The sequence below is a fragment of the Acomys russatus genome, chromosome 21 (genome assembly GCF_903995435.1).
Source record: "Acomys russatus chromosome 21, mAcoRus1.1, whole genome shotgun sequence".
Classification (NCBI taxonomy): domain Eukaryota; kingdom Metazoa; phylum Chordata; class Mammalia; order Rodentia; family Muridae; genus Acomys; species Acomys russatus.
In genome coordinates, this window is record NC_067157.1 from 45,952,666 (window position 1) to 45,977,611 (window position 24,946).

The 24,946-nt window shown below is 46.7% G+C and overlaps 1 protein-coding gene across 1 annotated transcript in view; it reads left to right on the forward strand.

The window, feature by feature from the left end:
- The window catches only part of Akap12 (A-kinase anchoring protein 12), an 84,304-nt gene that overhangs the window by 33,763 nt on the left and 25,595 nt on the right, over nucleotides 1-24,946 (forward strand). The window contains exon 2 of the mRNA XM_051164096.1: nucleotides 14,229-14,343. Coding sequence (XP_051020053.1) covers nucleotides 14,229-14,343 — 115 coding nt within the window. The remainder of the gene's footprint in view (nucleotides 1-14,228; nucleotides 14,344-24,946) is intronic.

Genomic DNA, 24,946 nt, shown 5'->3' on the forward strand with positions numbered 1-24,946 from the left:
AACATGACAGTACCCAGGTCTGGACTGCAACCTGATTTGGGGGCACAGAAACCAGCATCCAAATACACAGCACATCAGGCTAACCCCCAATATATGGCCACGGGAACTCCCAGTGCCTGCTAACTTACCTGCAGGGAGAGATCTGGCCATGGGGACTCCCACTTAGTGGGCTTGGAAGGTCTAAAGGTCAGAAACTGCAGCATGGATGTAGCAGATGCTTTTAGCAATCCTTGCACGCTCTTTGTGAATTAGCAATTTGCTGTTTTCTTACTCGTTAGTGACTGTCTGGAAATGCTCTGTGCAGCAGATGACAGGATAGTATTTGCAGGCTCCAGGGTAAATCACATTATCTTGGGCAGGCCATGCTTTTGCATTAGATGCAGTCTGTAGAAAACAAGACAAGCAATTTCACTTGTTATTTCTTTTTCAACTGAAGTGAGGCACACGGTTGAGAACCGAAGCGCAAGGGGGGTGGCCAATACATACTGAGCGGTTAAAAGAAAACGCCAGCAATCTCTCTATGAAGAGGCCTCAAAGGCACTGAATATTTTTAGGACGGATGACTTTACTGTTTTTGTTTTTGTTTTTGTTTTTGTTTTTCGAGACAGGGCTTCTCTGTGTAGTCTTGGCTGTTCTGGACTCACTTTGTAGACCAGGCTGACCTCAAATTCACAGAGATCCACCTGTATCTGCCTTCCAGAGTGCTGGGATTACAGGTGCGTGTGCCACTGCACCCAGCTCTAACGTTATGTTTCTTACCTGTTGCCTGTACTGGGCTAATTTGGGAATAAACTTCTGTCCCCTTTCTGGGTATCGCAGGCAGCAGCATGATGAAGACCCTTCAAGAGCTGCTGCGCTTGGTACCTGCTGCCCAGGCTGCTGCCGACTAATGCTCAGCCTTCTGTAGAGTGGGGCAAGTGTTCTGTATGGAACCCCAGTGTGTTCCTCCTGCTCATCTCTGCCTTCTGTTCTAGATACAGATAACGATCGCACAAAGTTTAAATGCTGTTTTCCCATTCTCTGTCTCTTCATAGTGAAGTTTTTATCTTTTAAAAGGTATGAATAGTTTGAGAACTACTTTGAAAATTTTATACAGGTGTATGATTCATTTTGATCACGTTCATATGGTGAAGTTTCTGGTGCCTATGTTATGGGGCCCCTGCCTCTTATATATAGGAGCTTGTGAAGGCCAGATTGACCATAAAATACAATAGAACAACCAATCAATAAGCTTAAAAAAAAAAAAACCAATAAAACAGTGGTTCTTTTTTGTTTGCTTTGTTCTTCAAGACAGGGTTTCTCTGTGTAGCCTTGGCTGTCCTGGACTCACTTTGTAGACCAGGCTGGCCTCGAACTCACAACGATCCACCTGCCTCTGCCTCCCGGGAGTGCTGGGATTAAAGGTGTGCGCCACCATGCCTAGTTTAGAACAGTGGTTCTTAATCTGTGAGCTGTGACCCTTTTGAGGGGCTGGAAGAAGGTTTCACAGGGGTGACCTAAGACAATCAGAAATATCAGATGGTTTACGTTATGATTAATAACAGTATCAAAATTACAGTTCTGAAGTAGCAACCAAAATAATTCTGTAGTTGGGAGTCACCAAAGGTCACAATATTAGGAAGGTCAATAACCTCGCTGTGATCCATCAAGAGCGTGCCCTTGAGCACATCTCTCAGTGTTTTGAGACAGGGTTTCTCTGTGTAGTCCTAGAACTCACTCTGCAGACCAGGCTGGCCTTGAACTCACAGAGATCTGCCTGCCTCTGCCTCCCAGTGCTGAGATTAACGCATGTGCCACTATGTTTGGCTGGTTCATGCCTTTAATCCCAGCATTTGAAAGGCAGAGAGGCAGGTAGATCTTTGTGAGTTCAAAGCCAGCCTGGGTTACATAGACCCCTGTCTCAAACAAAACAAAACCAACTTTGTTTTTTCAAATTTTAAAACTTAAACCTCAGCCAGGTATGGTGGCGCACACAGGCAGATCACTGTGAGTTATAGGCCAGCCTGGTCTACAAAGCGAGTCCAGGACAACCAAGGATACACAGAGAGACCCTGTCTCAAAAAAAAACCCAAACAAACAAACAAAACAACAATAACAACAAAAAACAACTAAAAGCCTGTGCCACTACACTCAGCTCTAATAAGTAAAATCTTAAAAAACAAACACACATAAACTGTCAGGAATTCCTGAGTACAGAGCTCAAAAGAAACCCAGAATTTGTGTCACCAGAATTGTGTGAAATGTCACTGACTCCTAATTAGTGCCTTGGGGCTGGAGAGATGGCTCAGTGATTAAGAGCACCACCTGCTCTTCCAGAGGTCCTGAGTTCAATTCCCAGCAACCTCATGGCTCACAACCATCTATCTATACTGGGATCTGATGCCCCCTTCTGGCATGCGGAGTACATGCAGCTAAAGTACTCATATACATTAAATAAATAAGTACATCTTTTTAAAAAAGATATACTAATTTGTGCCTTGCAATTATTTTATGATTACATTTTATTTATTTTGTGTGTGTTTTGGGGGTGGACACACATGCCGCAGCGTGCTTGTGGAAAGCAGAGGACAACTTTTGGGAGCTGGTTCTCTACTTTCATGGTGTTAACCTTGGTGATTGAACTGGTTATCTGGCTTGGTGTCAGCTAAACTACCTTGCCAACCCTATTTTACTTTGTTGATAGAATCGCACTATGTATGTATACCCATACTGACTTCAAATGCACTATATAGTTTTCTGGGTGCTAGTATTACAGGTCACACCCACATAGTAGCTCAAGGCCATCATTTTCTTTCTTTTTAATTTAATTTTTTTTTCTTTCTTTTTTTAGATCATCGTTTTCATTGTTCTGTCACTTCACAGTAATACTTTGCAGCCTTTGTGTTTAGGATGGAGAGCTTGTATGTCTATTTAGCTGCTCTGAACTTACCCATCACATTCATGGTGGCGATCATGACAGTAGTCCACAAAGCTCTAGGGGTGTCTTATTGCTGTTCTGTTCCTGTGAAGAGACACCATGGCCATGTCAACTTATAACATAAGGCATTTAATTGGGAGATTCAATATGGTTTCAGAGGGTGAGCCTATGACTGTCGTGGTGGCAGGCTGGCATGTGGCTGAATCAGTGGCTAAGAGCTTACCTGCTAATCCATAGGTAGCAGGCAGAGAGAGGAGGGGGGCAGGCAGAGAGGGAGGGAGCGAGGGAGCTGGACCTGGTTTAAGCTTTTGAAACCTTGACGTTGTCCCCTAGTAACCCACCTTCTCCTCAAGGCCACACCTCCTAATCCTTCCTAAACAGTTCAACTAGGGACCAAGCATTCAAATATATGAGCTTATGGGAACTAGTCTCATTCAAATCACTCCAAGATCTGTAGTATGTCTTCTCTGATTGGGTGAGACCCAGAACTCAAAGTCAATACCAAACCAAGAGGTTTGAGGAGTATGAGAGTCCCAGACACTCCTCTCGGCACCTCTCAGCTCCTCGCGGAGCTTCAGCATGTTTTGAAGCTTATGATATGAAATAATGATCCTGGTGAGTTGTTCCCCTGCCCTTCACACAAGAAGCTTGAGCCGCTCTACTGCTTAGTTTTCCTCCATCCCAAGCGGGTGCTTGTTTCAACATGGTTCACTCAGATAGCACGATTTAAGCAAGTCAGAAATGTACCCAGAGACCAAGAGGTAGGTCCCTGACAGGCAAGCAGACAGGAAGAGGTACTGCAACTAAGTAATAAAGATGGCTAACTTTGGGCTTCTTCCTTCCTCTCCTAATGGGAGACCAAAGCCTGGCAGCCTAAAATGAAGGCCTGAAGCCAGGCGTGGTGGCGCACGCCTTTAATCCCAGCACTTTGGAGGCAGAGGCAGGCGGATCGCTGTGAGTTCGAGGCCAGCCTGGTCTACAAAGTGAGTCCAGGATGGCCAAGGCTACACAGAGAAACCCTGTCTCGGAAAAAAAAAAAAAAAAAAAAAATGAAGGCCTGGTAGGGTAGACTCGCCCTCAAGCTCACGCTCATGTAAAGCCTTTTGCCATGAGTTCTGTTCACTCTGAGACTGTCCTTGATGCTTCTTGTTGCGCTAAGATTTTTCCAGTCTTTTACTCTGTAACTGGCAGGGAAATTGAATCTAGCTGGTCATAGAATCAGAGTGGTGGCTATGCTCCACAAACACCTAACAGCTTGTTCATCAGGCTGAGGCACGCCTCGGAGATGGGAGAACCCTTAGGATGGGGGCCCAGGAGAGGAAAGCTAGCTCGTTGTGGGTTGAAAGGGTGCAGGTGCCTGGATACACCCCTTCCTTAGTTTACTGTGTCCCCAACCCCTACCCCGTGAGGCAAACAGGCCTTTTCTACATCATATTTTCACCAAGATCTATTGCATCACAGCAGCCCCAGAGCAATGAGGCCAAGCTACAAAGCACTGAAAAATGTGAAATCATAAGCCAAAAAAAAAAAAAAAGCTTTTTCTCTTTTTAGCTTAATTAGCCTCAGGTATTTTGTTGCAGCAACAAAGAATTAAAGACTCATGGATCCATGGTTAAGTGCGGATTGTGTTTTCTCAGTCTGTGGTAAATTGAGAGAGAAAAATTACAACTGTTCACTCAGTCCTAGGCCTTCTCATTGAGTTTCTATGTCTGTCTGTCTCTCTCTCTGCCCGCCTGCCTCTCTCTCTCTCTCTCTCTCTCTCTCTCTCTCTCTCTCTCTCTCTCTCTCTCTCTCTGTGTGTGTGTGTGTGTGTGTGTGTGTGTATGCATGTCACAACATATGTATGGAAGCCAGAGAACTTTGGGCTTTTTGTTGTTGTTTTTTGTTTGGTTTGGTTTTTGGTTTTTTGAGACAGGGTTTCTCTGTGTAGCCTTGGCTGTTCTGGAACTCTCTTTGTAGACCAGGTTGGCCTCATATTCAGAGATCTACCTGCCTCTGCCTCTAAAGTACTGGGATTAAAGGCCCACTATGCCCACATCTTGTTAGTGGTTCTTAAACTAAGGGTATATAACCATAATACCATGAGAGGTAACTGTGACACACTGCCTTAGGGTAGGACTGGACCAAGGATTGCCCCGCCTGCTCTGCAGCTCTTGGGTAGTGCACACACACAGAAGGATGCTAATAGCATCAGGGATGTGATGCTCTTAGATTCACACACCTTACAGATACACACACCTTCTTACAGTAGTGCTCACTGAGCATCTGGACAGCACTGACCTTAAGTTGTGGGTGTTCCAAACTTTGCAAGGGAGATGCTCACGGAAGGAATCCAAACAAACGACCTTCTTCTCAGTGGGTTGCTCTTGCTGGTAGATGGTATTTTTTATTTCCCTTGTCTCAAGCAGAGATCTTATAAATTCCCTTTGCCTGAAGTCAGTATAGCTGATCTCCCACCTAACCAGATTTAGAACTCTTGTGTTTTCTTTTACATACTTTCCCAGAGAACCCAGAAGTTTTAGTACTTTTGAAAACACTTCTATCATTTAAAATGTGTGTATGTGGGTGGGGGGGCTGGTACTTGACTCAACTGTGCGCTAACACATACTTGCGTGTGTCTGTGGTGTCTTAGATGGATGGTGTTACTAGCTGTGACTCACTGGGGTTCTTCTGGCAATTCATTTCAGAAAATGCTACAGTGATTGTTCTCCACAGAGGCCCCCAATGCACATTAAGGGCCCTTTTAAATTTAAGTAAACAAGCCCCCTCTGTGAAGCTCTGGTTTCAAGCTGAGTGGAGCACGGAACCTTTTCAGTCTCATGCGCCTGCTGTGCTGATGTTTTTAGATCCCACTTTGAAAGGGGCTGTTTTTTTAAGAGGTCTAATTTGGAGACAATGCTCCTAATTAAATGAGTTCATCATGGGGTTTGCTTGCATAAACAATATTATGTTAATTACTTTCTAGGACACTCAACAGTTTGAATTATTAGAAATGTTTGGTTGTCGCCTTTAATCCCAGCACTAGAGAGGCAGAGGCAGGTGGATCGCTGTGAGTTCGAGGCCAGCCTGGTCTAAAAAGCGAGTCCAGAACAGCCAAGGCTACACAGAGAAACCTTGTCTCAAAAAAACAAACAACAACAACAACAAAAACAAAAACAAAACAAAGAAATGTTTGGTTGAATGGAGAATGAACTGTGCGTGTGAAGGGTAAGCTGATCATTGTTTCTGTGGCTGTCTTGTAGCTCTTCTGAAATTACATTAGGAAGTTTTCATAAATTTTACTGAGAATTATATGGAAAAGATGGAGGATTCGTAGACAGTTGCCAAAGACTGACAGGACTGCCACTTGTGTTCTGTGCAGATGCCATCCCACCTCTGCTAAGAAACATGACACTGCCAAAAAAAAACAGAGAAGTAGTCTCTCTGCTATGAAAGCCAGAACTTGTGTGTGTGTGTGTGTGTGTGTGTGTGTGTGTGTGTGTGTGTGTGTGTGTGTCTGGCTGTCTACAAACGTGTGTGGGTACCAGAGGAGAGCACATCCCCTGCAGTTGGAGTTTGGGGGAGGGGGCTAGGACTAGAGTGGGTCCTTTAAAAGTACACATGCAGTCTTAACTGCTGAGCCATCTCTGCAGCTGCCGGAAAATCGGGATTTTCATTTTGAGCTTAACCTTACATCTGTACCACATTTTTCCTATGTCAATCAAGTATTTAAATGGCTAAGTGGTGATCTGCATACACTTGTATTCTGGTGGTTGTTTGGGTGGCTCTGGACAACACTCCTGGCTCCAAGTGAGAGCCTGTAAGTGGAGGCTCTGCAATGGGAGGTGTGCCTGGGGCACAGACAGTGGGGCCAGGATGTTTGCTTGCTATCATGGGCTTGTAACTTTGTCTTGTGAGCTCTTCAAATTAAAGCCAGTCAGGAAGGAGGTTTCTGTTGTTGTTTCTGGTTTCGTCCACGGTCTGTGAGTGAAGAAATAACCTGGTTATTTAGAAAGCTCAGAACTTGGATGGCGTTGGTATTCTCATCAGTGGATGTGGTGTCTCTACACTCAGGAGGTCTGCTTTATCTCAGCTAGCAGAGATAGAGCTTCCTAGATCTTTCTAGAGTTCACTGGGACCTCCTGCTGGATTCTTCTCAGTTTCATGTGGTAGCAGAGAGCTTTTGGCTCGGCAGCCCCATAATCCCCTGTGAAACCTAATAAGCGGTCCGTTTATTGTCTTTGAAAGGTCTTGCTAGCCCATAGCCTCCTCCTAGTGACTGCTTGAAGGTTGTTCTTTAAGTTCGTGGAAGAGAAATACGTGTTCCCTATTTCAGGAATTGTACCATAAGGAAGAGCTCAACCATTTCACTAAATTTAAAAAAATTTTATTGTATTTAAAATTTTATTTTTCACTCGCTTAGTGTCAAGTGCTCAGAGCCTCTTTTTCTCTATGTGTGTGTGTGTGCACGTGCACGCGCGCGCCCCATAGAAGCCAGAAGTTAGATTTCCTAGAACTGGAGCTATAGGGAGTGCCTTATGGGTGCTGGGAAACAAACTTGGGTCCTCTTGAAGAGTTCTTAACCTGAGACATCTTTCCAGTCCCCTAGATTGAAGTTTTATTAACTGTAAAGTTTTTAATTTTTACTTATTTGCCAAGTGGTAATGGCACACACCTTTAATCCCAGCACTTGGGGAAGGCAGAGGCAGGTGGATCTGTGAGTTCAAGGCCAGCCTGGTCTACAAAGCTAGTTCCAGCAGAGCCAGGGCTACACAGAGAAGCCCTGTTTTGGAAAAAAAAAAAGTTTATTTTATTTGTATGAGTGTTTTGCTTGCATGTGTGTATGTCAGTCATGGGCACTCACGGTGCTTGCAGAGGGGAGGGGAGGGTCAAGTCTCCTGGAACCAGAGTTATGGATGGTTGTGAGCTGCCATGTGGGAATTGAACCCAGGCCTCTGCAGGAGCAACTTAACCACTGAGCTAACTTTTCAGCCTCAAGTTGTTATTATTTTCAAAAGATTTTCTTGCTGTAAAAGCCCAGATTGACCTCAAACTTTAATCCTCCTGCCTCTGTCTTCCCAATGCTAAGAGTATAGGCCTGTGCTACCACAGCCAGCTAGTTGTGCAGATTTCATTGTTTGTAACCAAAGGTTGGGACAAGTGTCACTAAAGAAAACCTTCCTTTAATCCCAGCACTTGGAGGCAGAGGCAGGCCAATCGCTGTGAGTTCGAGGACAGCCTGGTCTACAAAAGCAAGTCCAAGACAGCCAGGTCTATTACCCAGAAAAACCCTGTCTTCAAAAATCTAAGGGGGGGGGAGGGAGAGAGAGAGAGAGAGAGAGAGAGAGAGAGAGAGAGAAACTTCCTTCTAATTCTGAAAAAGCTAAAGACATACTGGTTTTCTCATTGTCCTGGCAGACTAGCCGACAATAACATCTTCTTTATTTAATTTATTTATTTATTTTATTTATCTGGCTTGGTCAACACAAGAGGAGAACTCAGAAAAGATGACCTCAGTGTAATATAGGAGCCAGACCAGACTAGAGCATGTATCTTCATCTGAGCAAACGGACCAGGACTCAAAAAGGGTCTCCAGTGTGCTTTTATGACTTAGAGAATGTCCCAGATACTATTAGTTTGACTCCCAGACAGTCTAAAAACAGAAAGCCATATTAGGTTCTGATTTATAATTGGAAAAATGAGCTGAGGTGAGCTTTCAGAGCTTGGGGGAAGTGATCTTGACCTCAGAACTTACTTATGGCTACGCCCCATACTGTCTGATTGAAAACCCCCTGTGGCGGTTTGAATGAGAAATGTCCCCCCATAGACTCAGGCATCTGAGCACTTGGTCCCCAGGTGTTAGCTCTGTTTGGGTAGGTTTAGGGGGTGTGGCCCTGCTCTGTGCCGCCCTAGGAGGGAGCCTTAGAGTAGACAGCCTCAACCTGCTTCCTGCTTCCTTCGAATACTGGAATTCTGAGCAAGTTTAATGCTTGAGATAAAAGATCTGCTACTTTGGCTTCCTGCTTCTGCCATGGTTAATGGCTTGCTGGCTTCCGTCCTCCTGGAACCATGTGGCAAAATAAACTCTTCTTCAAGATGGTATTGGGCATGATCTTTTTCTTGTTTTTGGTGGTGGTTTTTTTTTTTTGTTTGTTTGTTTGGTTTGGTTTGGTTTGGTTTTTTGAGACAGAGTCTCCCTGTGTTAGCCTTGGCTGTCCTGGACTCGCTTTGTTGACCAAGCTGGCCTTGAAATCACAGTGATCCGCCTGCCCCTGCCTCCCAAGTGCTGAGATTAAAGGCGTGAGCCACCATGCCTGGCTATTGTTGTTTTTTTGAGACAGGGTCTCTCTGTGTAGCCTTGGATGTCCTGAACTTGCTTTGTAGACCAGGCTGGCCTCCAACTCACAGCGATCCGCCTGCCTCTGCTTCCCAGAGTGATTTATTAAGATCTTAACATGTGTCGGGTGATTTTCTGGGGTGGCAGGTGTTTGCTGGGGATCAAACATGGGAGTGGCCTGCAATAGGTAATTATCTGTCTCATGCAGCTATATTTCCACCTTTGGTCAGTATTTTGACGAATGGCTTGACTGAGGGCTTAGATATGCCAATGATGGCACCAGACAATAAATATAGAGGCACTTCTGACGAAACTCTAATTGGTTGATCCTTTTTGTCTTTTGAATTCTAATCATTTGTACACATGGCTCTGCTGTCGGAAGTGTGGTGACTTACAGGAGTTGGAGCTGCCTTCTCTACATGTGACAGATGCAGGGCCATCCCCCACTGTATGGGCCAGGCAGAAAGAACAGAAGGCAGGAAGATGGCTCCTGTAGTGGGGGCAGCGCCTCCAGCAGCCTCACCTTTGCCCTCAGCATCCTGAAAGCCATCAGGACCTCATGGGTTTTGTTCATTGTTTAAGAGATTTATTAAAGGGCTTGACACCCTGCACAGAGAATGCCCTGGCAAGCTCTAGCCAGTTGTGTGGTGTAGGGAGGAGAGAGCGAGGTACCTGGTAGTTACTTTCAGACATCCTACAAACTGTCTTGAATGTTCTCCAACCTTCCTAGAGGAAGGCAAGGCTGGTGCTGGAAGCATTTGAGAGTTTCGATTATTTTTGCGTTGCTTTGCTGTAATATGGTAATACTTTACTGGGATAAACTCTGGCTGACCCACCCAGGGGATATGAGCTTGAAAACACTTAGGGTTTTGGTTTGGTTGGAGGAGGAGTCTTTCCTTTTTGAAGCGCAAATCCAGTGGGGAGATTGGGTTTCTGGTACTCACTGTGCTTATGGGGTGAGGGCTCTGTCTTTCTATTTCAATTTTTGTCTCAAAAGAAATAAAAGTATCCCCAGTACTTAAGTCCCAGATGGGTGGGTAAAGCTGAGGAAGGAAACTCCTGAGAGAAAAACAGGCCCTCTTTCTCCCGAATGAAACCCGCCAAGCCTCATCCGGGTCCATCCGCTCCTTCCCGTCCTGCCATGAGCTGAGTAAAATCTGCTCTTCCATGGCTCTGGAGAGGCACCGGGGAAGGGGCTGCTGACTGAAGATGACTGACAGGAAGGTGTGGTGGAGAAATGCTTCTCCAGTGTGTGGACCCAGTATGTACATGCTGGTTTGCAGAGGTGGCCCTCCCTGGTTGAGAGAATGTGCTGCTTTTAACAGAGGACCCGAGTTTGCCTCCCAGCACCCACAGAGGGGTTCCAAAGTCTCTGGGATCTGAAAGTACCCACACTTACTCATATACACATGACATGCCTGCATACACATGACTTTACAAATGGCTAAGACATATACAAATAAATAAATGTGGTAAGCCAAGCATGGTGGCCTATTCCTTTAATCCCAGCACTCCGGAGGCAGAGGCAGATGGATGGATCTCTGTGAATTCGAGGCCAGCCTGGTCTACAAAGAGAGTTCCAGGACAGCCAAAACTACATGAAGAAACCCCATCTTCAAAAACAAACAAGCAAACAAAAAAAAAAAAAACAAAACAAAAGTGAGTTTATTAAGCACACATAGGAGGCAGAGACAGGCGATTTCCTCCTCCAGGGCCAGCTGGCTAACTGAATAAGGTAAATAGGTGATCTCTGGGTTTAGTGCAAGACCTTGCCTCAGTAAGTGGAGAGTGACTGGGGAGGACACTCGCTAGCAACCCCAGCCTCCACACACGAGCACATACATGCACCTACACACAGGCTGTGAATACTCACTCATCCAAACAAAAACACTATACACACATGCATACACACCCCCCCCACACACACACACACAGAGTGAGGTGCCAGTGCATCCTCCCTGAGATCTCTGTTTAATTTCCGATGTCAACTCTTTTGGGTTTTGCAGTGTCTCCTGAAGCCCAGGCTGGTTTTGAACCCCTAATACTCCTGCCTAACCCCCTCACCCCCCACAAAGTACCCTAGGTTTCAGGTTTGTACCACCACCTAGCATATCAAGATGGAGCCTAAAATTCATCGAGTTGCCCCCAACCCAGCCAAAATGTGATTCTTCCCCACCCCCACCCCTCATCCCTACTCCTGCCTTCTAACACTGCTAATCCAATCCAGTCCAGCCTGTGTCCCGGTCTGGTGCCGGCGCTTTTGCTGCTGCGCCTTGGGGAGACACCCCCCCCCCTTTCATCTTTATCTTTCATTTAAAATTCCCATCTTATATATTTTGGTAAGTGAACCCTTGAAGTGGAGCTGTAATCTGAGGACGCTGTCTAATAACTGGACTCAGCATGGGTATTTTGAAGCCGACTGCTCCGTCTACGGCGTGCCGGCATTTCAGGGGAAATGCAGGTGGGCAAAGGGCTTTCGCTGGGAGCTGAGGATAATAGCACGGTGAGATCTGGTTAGCTCTTCAAGGCTTCTGGACCTAGAGGCCACAGAAGCTTCGAGAGTGATCAATACCTGTTTGCCCAGAGCTATCCATTGACCCGGGAGCAGCGAGCAACAGCAAGGGGAGAACTGAGTTTTGTGAGTGTGTGTGCACGTGACCATCTTCCCAGCGCGTACACGGAGATCAAGGGCCAGCCTGTCCCAGTCCTAAGTCGTCACCTTTGACCTTTTGTCCGAGTCAGGGGCTTTCACTGTCTTGGAATGTCACCAAGTAGTCAGGGTTAGCTGGCCCATGAGCTCCAAGCGACACCATTTCCCATCTTTCCTTAGATTGGAAGGCAAGTGCTTTAGGGACCGAACCGCCTCTCCAGCTGATGGCGCGGAGCGCGCCCACCTCCCTTCCCTGTGTCCTCTGTCCTTGTACAGCCCTTTCCAGGAGAACCTAGTTCTCAGCTCCTCACTAGAACCCTGGACACCCCCCCCCCCAGCACAGCCTGGGACCCTCCCCTTGCTGTCATTTGCGCTGCCTATGATTGCTTCGAGGCACTTTTCCTCGCTGTCACTCAGTAATTATGTGTTTAACCATCGGTTTGGAAAGATGGAGAGATGTTAAGATCACGGGCTCGTCTTCTAGAGGACCCGGATTTGATTCTCAGCACCCACGTGGCGGTTCACAACCAACCATCTGTACCTCCAGTTCCAGGGGGTCTGTTGTCCTCTTCTGTACTTATGGGTACTGCGGGCATATGGTGTCCAGACACACATGTGGGTAAAACACCCATACACGTGCAGCAACTAAGTAGAATTTAAACATCAGTTCTAACTTGAGAACCCCTTACTATTTATAAAGCTCCATTAGGGGCTGGAGAGATGGCTCAGAGGTTAAGAGCACTGTCCGCTGTTTCAGAGGTCCTGAGTTCAATTCCTAGCAACCACATGGTGGCTCACAACCATCTGTAACGTGATCTGATGCCCTCTTCTGGCCATCAGATGTACATGGAAGCAGAGCACTGTGTACATAATAATAAATAAATAAATGTTTTTTTTAAAAAAACAAAGCTCCATTATTTTTCTTAACTTGTATCTAGTCACAAAGAAACATGTTTTTATTTATTTGGTTATTTTTAAATTTTGGGGGGAGAGGGGTTTTTCGCTACAGGGTTTCTCTGTGTAACAGAGCCCTAGCTGTCCTGGACTCACTTTGTAGACCAGGCTGGCCTCAAACTCACAGAGCTCCACCTGCCTCTGCCTCCCGAGTGCTGGGATTACAACCCTGCGCCACCACACCTAGCTTGGTGTTAAATGTTGGATCTTATAGTTTTAAAAATAGATTTACTTATTTTATGTGTGTGAGTGTTTTGCCCACAATCATTTGTGTGTACCATGTGTGCCTTATATCCTCAGGGGACAGAAGAGGGTGTCAGATCCCCTGGAACAGGACTTCAGGGTGGCTGTGATTTCCCATGTGGGTGCTGGGAAGCAAACATCAGTCCTCTGTAAGAACAGCCAGTAGTTTCTCGGTGTAGCCTTGGCTATCTTGGACTTGCTTTGTAGACCAGGCCAGCCTTGAACTCACAGAGCTCCACCAGCCTCTGTCTTCCCAAGTGCTGGGGTTACATGTGTGTGCCACTGTGTCCAACTGCAGCCGGTGTTCTTAATGCTCTAGGAATAGACATTAGTGAAAAGAAAGATGCTCAGGGGAAGAATAGGGTACATCTAAAAATGTGGGTGTGGGCTTTTAAAACCAGAGTCACTGAAATACTATTTTATAGTATGTATGTATATATACATATATATATATGAATATATGTTGTATAATATTTATATATAATATTTATATACACATATATAATTTATATATGTGTGTGTGTGTATATGTATATTTCTAGGGCCAGAGGTGATAGATTTCTTCCCTAGGATATATCAAGGCCCTGGATTCCTCACCACTATGAGGAAGAGTAAAAAGAAAAAAACAAGGAAAGTCTGGCTTTCGTGCTAGTCTCTAAGCTCAGGGCTGAGACTCACCCACTGTAGTTTCTGAAACAGGGTCTTGAATGGCTAAAAGAATGAATGGACTGAGCCGGGCGTGGTGGTGCACGCCTGTAATTTCAGCTCTGGGGAGGCAGAGGTAGGCAGATCTCTGTGAGTTCAAGGCCAGCCTGGCCTATAAAGCCCAGGACAGCCAAGGCTACGCAGAGAAACTCTGTCTCAAAAGAAAGAAAGAAAAAAAAAAAAAATAAATGAAAAAGAAAATAGAATGGACTTGGGCACACCTCACATACAAGGGTCAACCTTTTGCTCATAGACCATCATGTGTTCTCTACGGTCACTTCCTCCTGTAGATTACTACAGACAACCCTTATCTTCATCGTGGGCCCTCCATTTTTCTGTATTTCTCCACTTCATAGTTTATACTCTGGAAGTCAGAGCATTGCTTTTAACTTGGAAGGGGTGTGGACTGAGCTCCTGCTTACCTGGCTTTGTCTTCCCCACAGCTCCCACAGAAGAACGGTCAGCTGTCCACTGTCAATGGCGTCACTGAACAAGGAGATGTCCATGTCCAAGAGGGAAGCCAGGAGGGGCAGAAGGAAGAAGTCCTTGCTGAAGATGGTAAGCTGTCCTTGCAGGCCATGCTGGCTTCCGCAGGGCACCGAACTGGAGGGCAGACTGCACTTGCAGTGAACCATGAACCAGGTTGTCACATACTGTCAACAGACGACACTATCTATTGCACTGCACTGCCAACAGCACAGTTAGTTAGCTGGTCTCAAGGGGAGATTTTGTTTTGTTTTGTTTTGTTTTGTTTGTTTTTCGAGACAGGGTTTCTCTGTGTAGCCTTGGCTGTCCTGGACTCACTTTGTAGACCAGGCTGGCCTCGAACTCACAGCGATCCGCCTGCCTCTGCCTCCCAAGTGCTGGGATTAAAGGCGTGCGCCACTACGCCCGGCTCAAGGGGAGATATTTAACACACACTTCGGGTAGCTCCTGTACTTGGGGGTTGATATCAGAGGTCACTGTCCCTCAGGTTTGTGTGATGTCAGCTGTGAGTTCTCATTGGAAATACTAAGTATGCTTGCTTTAGAAAAGTGAGGGCCCAGGGCTGGAGAGATGGCTCAGTGGTTAAGAGCACAGATTGCCCTTCCAAAGGTCCTGAGTTCAATTCCCAGCAACAGCATGGTGGCTCACAACCATCTATAACGTGATCTGATGCTCTCTTCTGGCCTGCAGATGTTCATGCAGGCAGAGCACTGTGTACATAATAAATAAATCTTAAAAAAACTAAAAGTTGATGTCACACACACACCATACATGCATGCATGCATACATATATAGACATACATACCCACCCACATACATACATGTAATTTTTTTTTATACACGTAAATTTTTAAAAGGTATATTCAGTGTAGTAGCTTGGCTCGCCTGCAATATAAATGAAAGGGTTGGGCATTGTCTCTCTGGATAAGATCCTTTCAACACATGGAACCTCTTGTTTCTCTTCTCCCATGCTTGTCCCTCCCCCCCCCCCCCCTGCACCCCCCACCTCCCAAAAGCCGGGAGCTGCTTTGAAGTTGGTGGGAAGGGCTGTTCTTTATATATCACCACAGGCACCATATAAAGTCAGAAATGCACACATACTCTCACAGATGGAGGGTTTCCCTGACCTAGTGTGAGACTTTCGGCTAATAGCCACCAGACGGCTGGAGAGGACGCGAATCGAATCCCCGAGGCCAGCCCTTTGTCCTCCTCGCACTCATTTTGAAGTAAACCAAGCAGTGGCTGGTGTGTCTCTGCGTGTAAGTGTGTGTGTGTGCACAGGTGCGCGTGTGTATGTGTGGAGGCCAGAGGACAAGCTCGGGTGTGGGAGCCGTCCACTTTGGTTTTTGAGACAGGATCCCTCAGTTGCCTGGAGCTTTGCAAATAGGCACGGCTGGTTGACCGGCAATCCGCAGGGGTCTGCTTCTCTAGCACTGAGCATGCGTGCTCAAGCCACAGTGGTCTTCTCTAGCACTGAGCATGCGTGCTCAAGCCACAGTGGTCTTCTCTAGCACTGAGCATGCGTGCTCAAGCCACAGTGGTCTTCTCTAGCACTGAGCATGCGTGCTCAAGCCACAGTGGTCTGGCTGTCTTAGTGGGTCCTGGGGCTCAAACTCCAGAATTTATTTACTGCCCGAGCCATCTCCACAGCTCTCCAATTTTTTTTTCCCCACTCCATTGAAGTCAGTCTGGCTGAGGTGCTTTGGAGACCATTTATCTGGGTTTTCTATTTCTGATTCCCAACTGGGGTCCCGGAAAGATTAAGCCAAGAAGAATTTTGCAAGAGAGAGGAGCTGCTCAGAGTTCAGGTGGAGCGGCTCCCCGAGGCCAAGGGTGGCACTAATACCTGGGTACAGAAGACAAGTTGGATTCAGATGTCACCATCTGGGCTAGGGCTGAAGGCCAGAGCTCGGAGCGCTTGTCCATAGTGTGCAAGGCCCAGTAAGAAACTAGATATTGCCGGGCGTGGTGGCGCACGCCTTTAATCCCAGCACTCGGGAGGCAGAGGCAGGTGGATCGCTGTGAGTTCAAGGCCAGCCTGGTCTACAAAGCGAGTCTCGGACAGCCAAGACTACACAGAGAAACCCTGTCTCGAAAAACCAAAAAGAAAAAAAGGGGGGGGAAAAGAGAGAGAGATGTTGACCAGCCACCTCCCTGTGGTGTTGGGGTTAGAGGTCGGGGCCCTGTGCGTTCCAGGAAAAGTGCCACTGTCTACCTCCCAAGCTGCGTCACCATTGTCAGAGGCTATGGTAATGTTTATTGTGGGCTAGGCAGTGTTCCTAGGACTCCAACCCAGGTGACAATTAAGTGCCTCACTGTGTCCATGCAGGTACATAGAGGCTGACTGGAGAAAGTGTGCTTCCAGAAGTTTCCTGTGAGCCTAATGTGCTGGCTACTGGCCCAGACAGAAAAACTGGGCCTAGATAAGAGGGAGCCAAAATCAGTGTGGTTTGGGGAATATTTTGTAGACAGTTTGAGATCTCTGAAATATGGCAGAAAAGGATAGTCTGAGTGAGCTTTTTTTTTTCCAAAAAAAGAAAAAAACTATTATATTTTATTTACTCTGTGTGTGTGTGTGTGTTTGTGTGTGTGTGCTCACACACTCACTTATTCTTTGAGTGTGTTTGTGGAGGTCAGAGAGCAACTTGCAGGAATTAGTTCTCTTTCTACCATGCTGCTCCTGGGGACAGAACTCAGGCTTGGTGAGAGGCACCAGGACTGAGCCATCTTGCCATCCTCCCAGACCCTTCTTTTTAGTGTGTGTGTGTGTCGTGCGTCATGATATACATTTGGAAGTCAGAGTGCCCACACGAGTCAGTCCTCAGCCTCTGTTGTATGAAATCCGGTGATCTTCATATGTGGCCGAGCTGACACATATGGTAGATATGTAGGATGGGGGGTGGGACGGGCAGACGTTCCATGAGACCCTGGAGAGCATGATGTGTGTCCCTTGTAGTCTGTGACGTGTTTCCTGGAGGCTTGCTGTTTGCTGTCTTCCTTTCCCCCAGATGTGGTTTCTCAGATGTTTCAGCGCCTGGCTAAACGCCAACTTTTATAAAAAGCCATTCTGTCCCCAGCAGTGACTACTGTTGACCATGGTTGCCCTGGGAAGTCTGGGCATATACCGAATGCTGAGTGCTGGGAGAACGGAGAGAAACCCTGAGAAAAGCTCAGCTTCTGGGAGAGGCTAGCAGTCTCCCGAAAGGGCTGTGGAGGCCACCGTAAGCATCCCTTCCAGAGCCATGCTCTTATCTTTGTCTTGTCTGCCCGGCCACCATAATCCACAGCCCGGCAGTGTTGACGCAGACGGAATCCTCATGGTAAATTCTTCAACAGCAATTTTCTCATGCTTGTCGTTTGATAGTCAGTATTTAGCCTGTGTTTGGGTGTTTGATTTTTTTGTGTGTGTGCATGTGTGTGCGTGTCTGTGTGTGTGTGTAAAAGTCAGATGACAGCTGACAGCTTATAGGAGCTGGTTCTAAGGATTAAACATAGGTCATCAGCTTCACAGCAAAGGCCTTTACCCCTGAGCCATCTCACCAGCCTGTTAGGTACTTTAAAGAAAAATTGTATGTATGTGTTCATGCACATGCATGCGTGCATGCATCCATGTGGAGGCCAGAGGAGAGTGTCTTCCCACCCCCACCCTGCCTCTTGCTTTGTTTTTAAGAGACTGGATCCCTCACAAAAGCAGAAGTTTGCTGGGCATGGTGGCACACACCTTTAATCCCAGCACTCGAGAGGCAGAGGCAGGCAGATCACTGTGAGTTCAAGGCCAGCCTGGTCTACAAAGCAAGTCCAGGACAGCCAAGGCTACACAGAAGAACCCTGTCTTGGAGGGGAGGGGCCAGACTTTTATCTTTTTTTTTTTTTTTTTGCCAGCCAGCTTCCTGGCTCTGCTGCCCCCAATCCCGATGATGGGGTTTACAGGCACCTCACAGCCATGCCTGGCTTTTACAAGGGTCCTAAGGGTTCAAACTCACAACCTCTCGCTTGCACAACAATTGTTCTTACCAACCCCATGGATCCACCTTTCCAGAGCCCTGTGGTTAGGATTTTAAAGTCAGAGCTCTACCTGGAAGATAACACCTAGGTAACAAAAACATGCTTTGAGTGTATAAACTCTTGGCTGTAGGATTCGGAGGACTGTGCTTTCTATCATGGTCCACTTAATAATAAAAACACGTTTGGAGTCATGCTGGGCCTTGGGAGGATTGGCCAATGGTGGCATTTGTTGGCATTTGGCTAAATTCCTTAGCTAAACTGGTGAGAGTGAGTGAGCAAGAGGAGCCGTGCTGCTGAAGGGTTACCTTAAACTAACTGGTGATCATTATAAGGCTGTGCCCGTAGCTCAGCGATAGAACACTTGTCTCACATACTTGGGGCTCTGGGTTTGAGTCAAAGCACCACCAAAAGGAAACAGAGAAATGCCATCCATGAACGGTGATTTATAGCTGCCTATACTCCCAGAATTTGGGAGGCTGAGGCAGAATTGCTTCAAAGTTCAAGGCCAGCCTGGGCTATATAGTGAGTCTGTGGGCCCTTCTGGTACCAGTTTCTGTGTTTTATCTCACCGCTGTGATAAAGGATGCCCACAAAAAGCAGTTTAAGACAGGGTTTATGCCCTGGCTCACAGTTTGAGGTACAGCCAGTCAGTCTCCCATGGCAGCCAGGTTATATCAGGTAGCGCTTGAGGCGAAGGCTCACGTTGCGTCTGCATTCGGGAAGCAGAGAACAAGACTGCAGTACTCAGCTAGCGTGTTCTTTTGTGCAGCCCAGGATCCATCATGACTGGCTTGCCTTTTCTGAAATTCAGAGATACCAATAATTCAAGAATATTAGAATCTGTTTTTTTCTTGTAAGCTTTCTGCCCTCCCTCCCTTCTCCCTCCCTCCTTCTCTTCTCCTTCCCTTCCTCCTGCCCTCCCTCCCTTCCTTCCTCCCTCCCTCCCTCCCAGCTTAGAAACTTTCTTTAAGTGATAGAACAATATACTAGATACATTCTAAACTTAAAAAGTCGTACAGAGGGCTGTGTAACTTCAGAGCAATGTTTTAAAAATATTTACTTGTAGCCGGGCGTGGTGGCGCACGCCTTTAATCCCAGCACTCGGGAGGCAGAGGCAGGCGGATCGCTGTGAGTTCGAGTCCAGACTGGTCTACAAAGTGAGTCCAGGATGGCCAAGGCTACACAGAGGAAACCCTGTCTCGGGAAAAAAAAAAAATTTACTTGTTTATTTACTATAGTGTGTGAGTGAGTGAGCGAGTGAGCGAGCGAGCTGTGGATACATGCATAGAGAGGTTAGAAAGCATTTTGAGTCAGTCCTTGCCTCCCCAGAGTCTCTTGGTTTTGATACTGCACTCCATCCTCCAAACTACCTGGTCCGCAACCTTCTGACGATTCTCCCGTTTCTGCCTCTCAGCGCACCTGTAGGAATGCTGGGATTACAGATGCCCACCACCACGTCATGGCTTCCAGAAGTGGAACTTAGGTCTTCAGGCTTGCACAGTGAACACTTTGACCCACTGAGACACATTGCCAGCCCCAGGGACAACTTTAGATCATACATGTTCGGGGATGAATGCAAACGTTTATTTACAATGGAAAAAAAAAATCACAGCAATTTCCTTTACCTTCCAGAGTGAGCATCTCCCCTTGCTTCCTCCTGAGGTGCTTCGTCAACTTATCTTTTTATTAAAACTGCTTAACCTTCTCTAGCCAGGCGTGGTGGCGCACGCCTCTAATCCCAGCACTCGGGAGACAGAGGCAGGCGGATCGCTGTGAGTTCGAGGCCAGCCTGGTCTACAAAGTGAGTCCAAGATGGCCAAGGCTACACAGAGAAACCCTGTCTCGAAAAAACCAAAAAAAACCCAAAACAAAACTGCTTAGCCTTCTCTCTCAGTGTCTTTTAGTAATTTTCCCCAAACAGACAAGGAAACCCTAAGATCCTATTTCCACTGATGCTACTATAACTAGTTGCTAAACAAAAAGAACTCCACACCTCATACAAGTCGTCCAGGGCTGTTGGGTCAGAGCATAAACATGTATCTTTCACAAAGCAGAGTTTCTGTGCTGCTGGGATGGCACCTGGCAGGCCGTGCCCTGCCTCCAGTTACACTCTGAGCTGTTTCTATTTCCTCGGACATTTGCCTTTTAGCAGAGTGTGTGGAGCAAAAAATGACACTGCTTCATCTTCCTGGCCACATTTGTGTGCGAGAAAGAACAGTGGTGCTCCATCCTGGTTTTCAATTACTTTCCTTCACCCTTTGCACACCCAGAGTGGAGGGAATTTACATCAGCAGTGGTGGCATTTGTCCTTCACCGCTTTGTTGTTGGCATTTGCCACTTTGGGGCTCATCTGCTTTGAAAGCACTAGCCAGGTGAACCAGTGCACGGCGTGTCCATCAGGGCACGGTAGAGCGGATGCATGCAGGGATCCAGGTGAACCAGTGCACGGCGTGTTCATCTGGGGACGGTAGAGCATGCAGGGATTCCCTGATCCACTTGCTGAGTGAGCAGCTCACCCCTCCCCCCATCCCTAGGGGCACTGGCTAAAGCAGAGCTCTCTAAACAGTCTAGTCCTCATTTCACGGGCACCCCCTTTTCTACATCTCAGCATTATCCCTCGAGTTGAGTCAGAAGTGGAGGACTCATGACTCAAGTATTTAATGGCTGAATTTGCTGCATGGCGGAGAATACGCTTGTCTAATGGTGCTTATATTCACACTTACTCTATTGAATTTGAGCTTTCTCGGCCTGGTGCCAAATACCTTTGGGCTATGGAAAGACCAAAGGTGGTCACTGAATAATTGTCATCCTCCCCCCTGTAAGTCTGGTCCCTTTCACTCCTTTTCTGTCTTAACACGTGGCCTAATCTTGTTTATATTTTTAGGAAGACCTGCCTACCACCCCATCATTAGCCTCCATTCTGCCTAGTTTTTGTTTGGTTTGGTTTTGGTTTTGGTACCAGCTGTTAGCATCTGGCATCCGAGGTCTCTCTCTTCCCTCCTCCCTGCTGGAGAGCAAGGCCAGAGATGAGGAGGTGGTGAAGGAGATTTTATAGCAGCTACTTTCCAGTGGGTTAAGTATGGCAGCCTGTTTTGCTTTGTTTTTGTTAGAGTCTCTTTATATGGCCTGGGATGGCCTCAAACTCACTGTAGTCTTCCTTACCCATTCCTGGCAATGCTGGCCTTAGAGGTGCACGCACTTTGCTTTGTGAGTCTTGGCTATGTTCCTTTCTGTTGCATGGGCAGTAAGAAAGCTAGATCCCTTTCAGAATGCCCAGAATGCTTATTGCTGGCTGGCATCTGCTATTGCCTGGAACGTGCAATACCACCCTTACCTGTCATGAGTGGACAAGGATTCCTAGAGATGCTCTGTAGACACAGAGAGGACCTCCTCCCTACAGCGTGCGCGCACTTTGTGTTTCATAGACAATAACCTTGCATGGCATCTTCTCAGACTCGGTCTTGTTTTGTTGATGTTTTGAAAACTGTAGAGTGTTAACATGACGTAAGCCTTGAACTCAGGTGAAAGTCCTTTGGTGTGCAGGCCTGGGAACTTACTTAGCTTCATTCCCTGCTCCCTGCTAGTGTTGGAATAGCCCAAGCAATCCTCCTGCCTCGGCTTCCCAAGTGCTGGGACTACAAGTGTATGCCACTGTACTCTGCCTCTGCCTCTTAACTACAGACTCTCATGCGCATGCGCACAGGCACACACCGTGCACTTGACCTTCATTTGAATGCCTCCCCTTTTATCTGTGGAGTCAATTTCTATCTGTTAAATGAGCACCCTCCGAAGCCTGAGTCATCAGTATTACTCCTTGGGGCCTTAGAACCACAGAGGGAGGATTACCTAATACCGACACCTGAGCATCCTTGGACAGGTGCTTAAAATGTCATTATGCCTATTTATAAAATTATTTCTATGGTTTTTCCTAATCTAATACTAAAACTCATTTTTCTGGATTTGAAGTTTTAATTTGAAATGGATAAAAGGTTTGCAAGGGGGCATCTTACTCAATAATAACATCTTGCTTCAGAGTCATCGGGGTATGAAGAACAAAGTTAATGTCTTTATAAATGAATGTGGCCACAAGGTATCACACGGATTTCTAGTGTGCGGAGTTCCCAGAAGGTTGCGACTCAGAAAGAGTGGATGGAAGGATGCTGGCAAATGCTGTTGCTTCCTTGTCAGCGAATTCTAGAAGTGTTACCTATAGCTTGCTGTACTTTTGTGCACTTCAGCCCCCCCACTCTGTTTTGAGCTGTCGTGGGGGTGGGGGTGAGGGAATACAGTGTGTTAGTGACTTTCTGACCCTGGGAAGAAATACCCCAGGAAGTTAAGTGCCAAAATGTTTGTTTTGGCTTCCTCCTACATAGGCATTGGTCCAAGACTGGGGCATCCATTGCTTTGGGTCTGGGGTAGGTAGATGTGCCTAACCATCAGGCCAGAGCACATGAACAAATGAGATGGTCGCCTCATGGCGGGAAGCAAGAGGAACAGGAGGGGGGTTATCCCATAGTCCATTTCAGGGGTATGCCCCCAATAATTTGAGCTTTGCTCACTACAGTCTAGCTCCTAAAGGCATGTGGCACCCTTCAGTAACACCACCCTGGGAGGTAGCGGGGTGAGTGGGAGGGTTCAGCATCCCAACCATAGCAGTTAGGCAAAGAAAATGTATTCTCTTGGCTTAAAATTCAGCCTCTGGGCTAACAAGATGGATCAGCAGGTAGAAAGCAATTGCAGCATAATCCTGGGGACCTGAGTTCGACTCCCTGGAGCTCACATAAAGCTTGGAGAGGATTGAGTGTACAAATTCCTTTGCATCCATACCCACACACAAACATAGCACACACGCAGGCACATACAATCAATAAATGACAACTTACTTTTTCTTTCCTTTTTTTTTGAGGCCAGCCTGATCTACAAAGTGAGTTCCGAGCTAACCAGGTCTCTAAAAAACAAACAAAAATCCCCACCCCCACCCCAGTTTGTGTTTGTACTTTTAATTTTGTTTAGATTGCTATTGTTGCTTGAATGTCTATATAGAATGCATTAGTTATTCTGGCAAGAAGTTAATATGTGATTGGTCTAATAAGTATCTCATTTTGCTGTTGTTGCTTAAGATGTGAGGGTGGGGGGGGCAGGGGGAGGGGCAGTTGTCTCTCTATCTCTGGGTGGCCTAGAACTCTGAGATCTGCTCCCCTGGCCACCTGAGTGCTGGATGAAGCATGTGCACCGCCATACATGGCTGCTTTAATGTACTTTTAAAAATTTATAACTACATATCTGTGTGCTCATGTGTTTATGTGCTCATACTGAGGTCACAAGAGTCTCAAGGATCGAACTCAGGTCACTGGGCTTGACAGCAAGTGGTTTGTTTTATTTTTACTTTTTTGGCTGAGCTGTCTTCCTTCCAGCTTTAATGGATCTTAACATAGGTGTGTCCTGTTTAGAAAAGTGCCAAGTGTGTGGCCATTACTTCATTATATGAGTCTGCTGGGGCTGCCATTAAAAAAAAAAAAAAAAAAAAAAAACCCGAGCCGGGCGTGGTGGTGCACGCCTTTAATCCCAGCACTAGGGAGGCAGAGGCAGGTGGATCGCTGTGAGTTCGAGGCCAGCCTGCTCTACAAAGCGAGTCCAGGACAGTCAAGGCTACATAGAGAAACCCTGTCTCGAAAAAAAAAAAAAAAAAAAAAAAAAAAACCTGGACCAGATGACGTAGAGACAGGCATTTATCATTCTCGTATTCTGAGCAGTTTCAACTGCTCCTGAGGCCTCTCCTTGGCTTGCAGATGGCTGCTCTCTTGCTGTCCCCACACTGCCCTTCCCCTTCTACGTGCCTAGACACCTTTAAGTGTCCAAATTTCTTCTCATGAGGAGGACACCAGACAGTTTGGGTTACAGCCCAGCCTAAGTGGCCTAATTTTCAAACTCTGTTTGTTTAGTTTTTAAACTTTTATTTCTTAAAGAGTCTCACTAAGTTGCCCGTCCTAGCCTTGAAGTTGTTCGATAGCCTAGGCTAGTCTTGGACTCTCTAGTAGAAGAGGGCATTAGATCACATTATAGATGGTTGTGAACCACCATGTGGTTGCTGGGGATTGAACTCAGGACCTTTGGAAGAGCAGGTGGCGCTCTTAACCACTGAGCCATCTCTCCAGCCCCTAGTCGCCTTTTTTAAAAGACCCTCTCTCCTCAGGACCTGGGGCTGTGGCTCAGTTGGAGTGTGTAGCTAGCATGCACAAAGTCCCGGCTCGATCCCTAGAGCCACATTAAATTGAGGGTGTGGTGGCACATGTCTATACAAAGAAAGTGCTCAGGAGATAATGAAAAGGGGACAGAAGTTCAAGGCCATCCTCAGCCACAGTAGCCTATTCAAGACCAACTTAGGCTGCGTGAGACCTTGTCTCTAAAAAAAAAAAAAAAAGGGGGGGGTGGATGGGGAGAGCTCTATCCAAATGAGGTACCAGGAGGTGGGAGGGGACAGTCAGACCATCATACTGTCCCTGTGATTGTTAGATTGGAAAGTCAAATTTGGGGACCAAGAAGCCTTAGTAGAAGGCTGGTGTGCCAGGTCTCAGCCTCCTGTAGTTTTCTCTTCTGGAGAGCTTTTCCCATAAAAGGAGGCCTGGACTTCCCCCTCCCTCTCACCACCCTCCCAACTCCAGGATTGCCT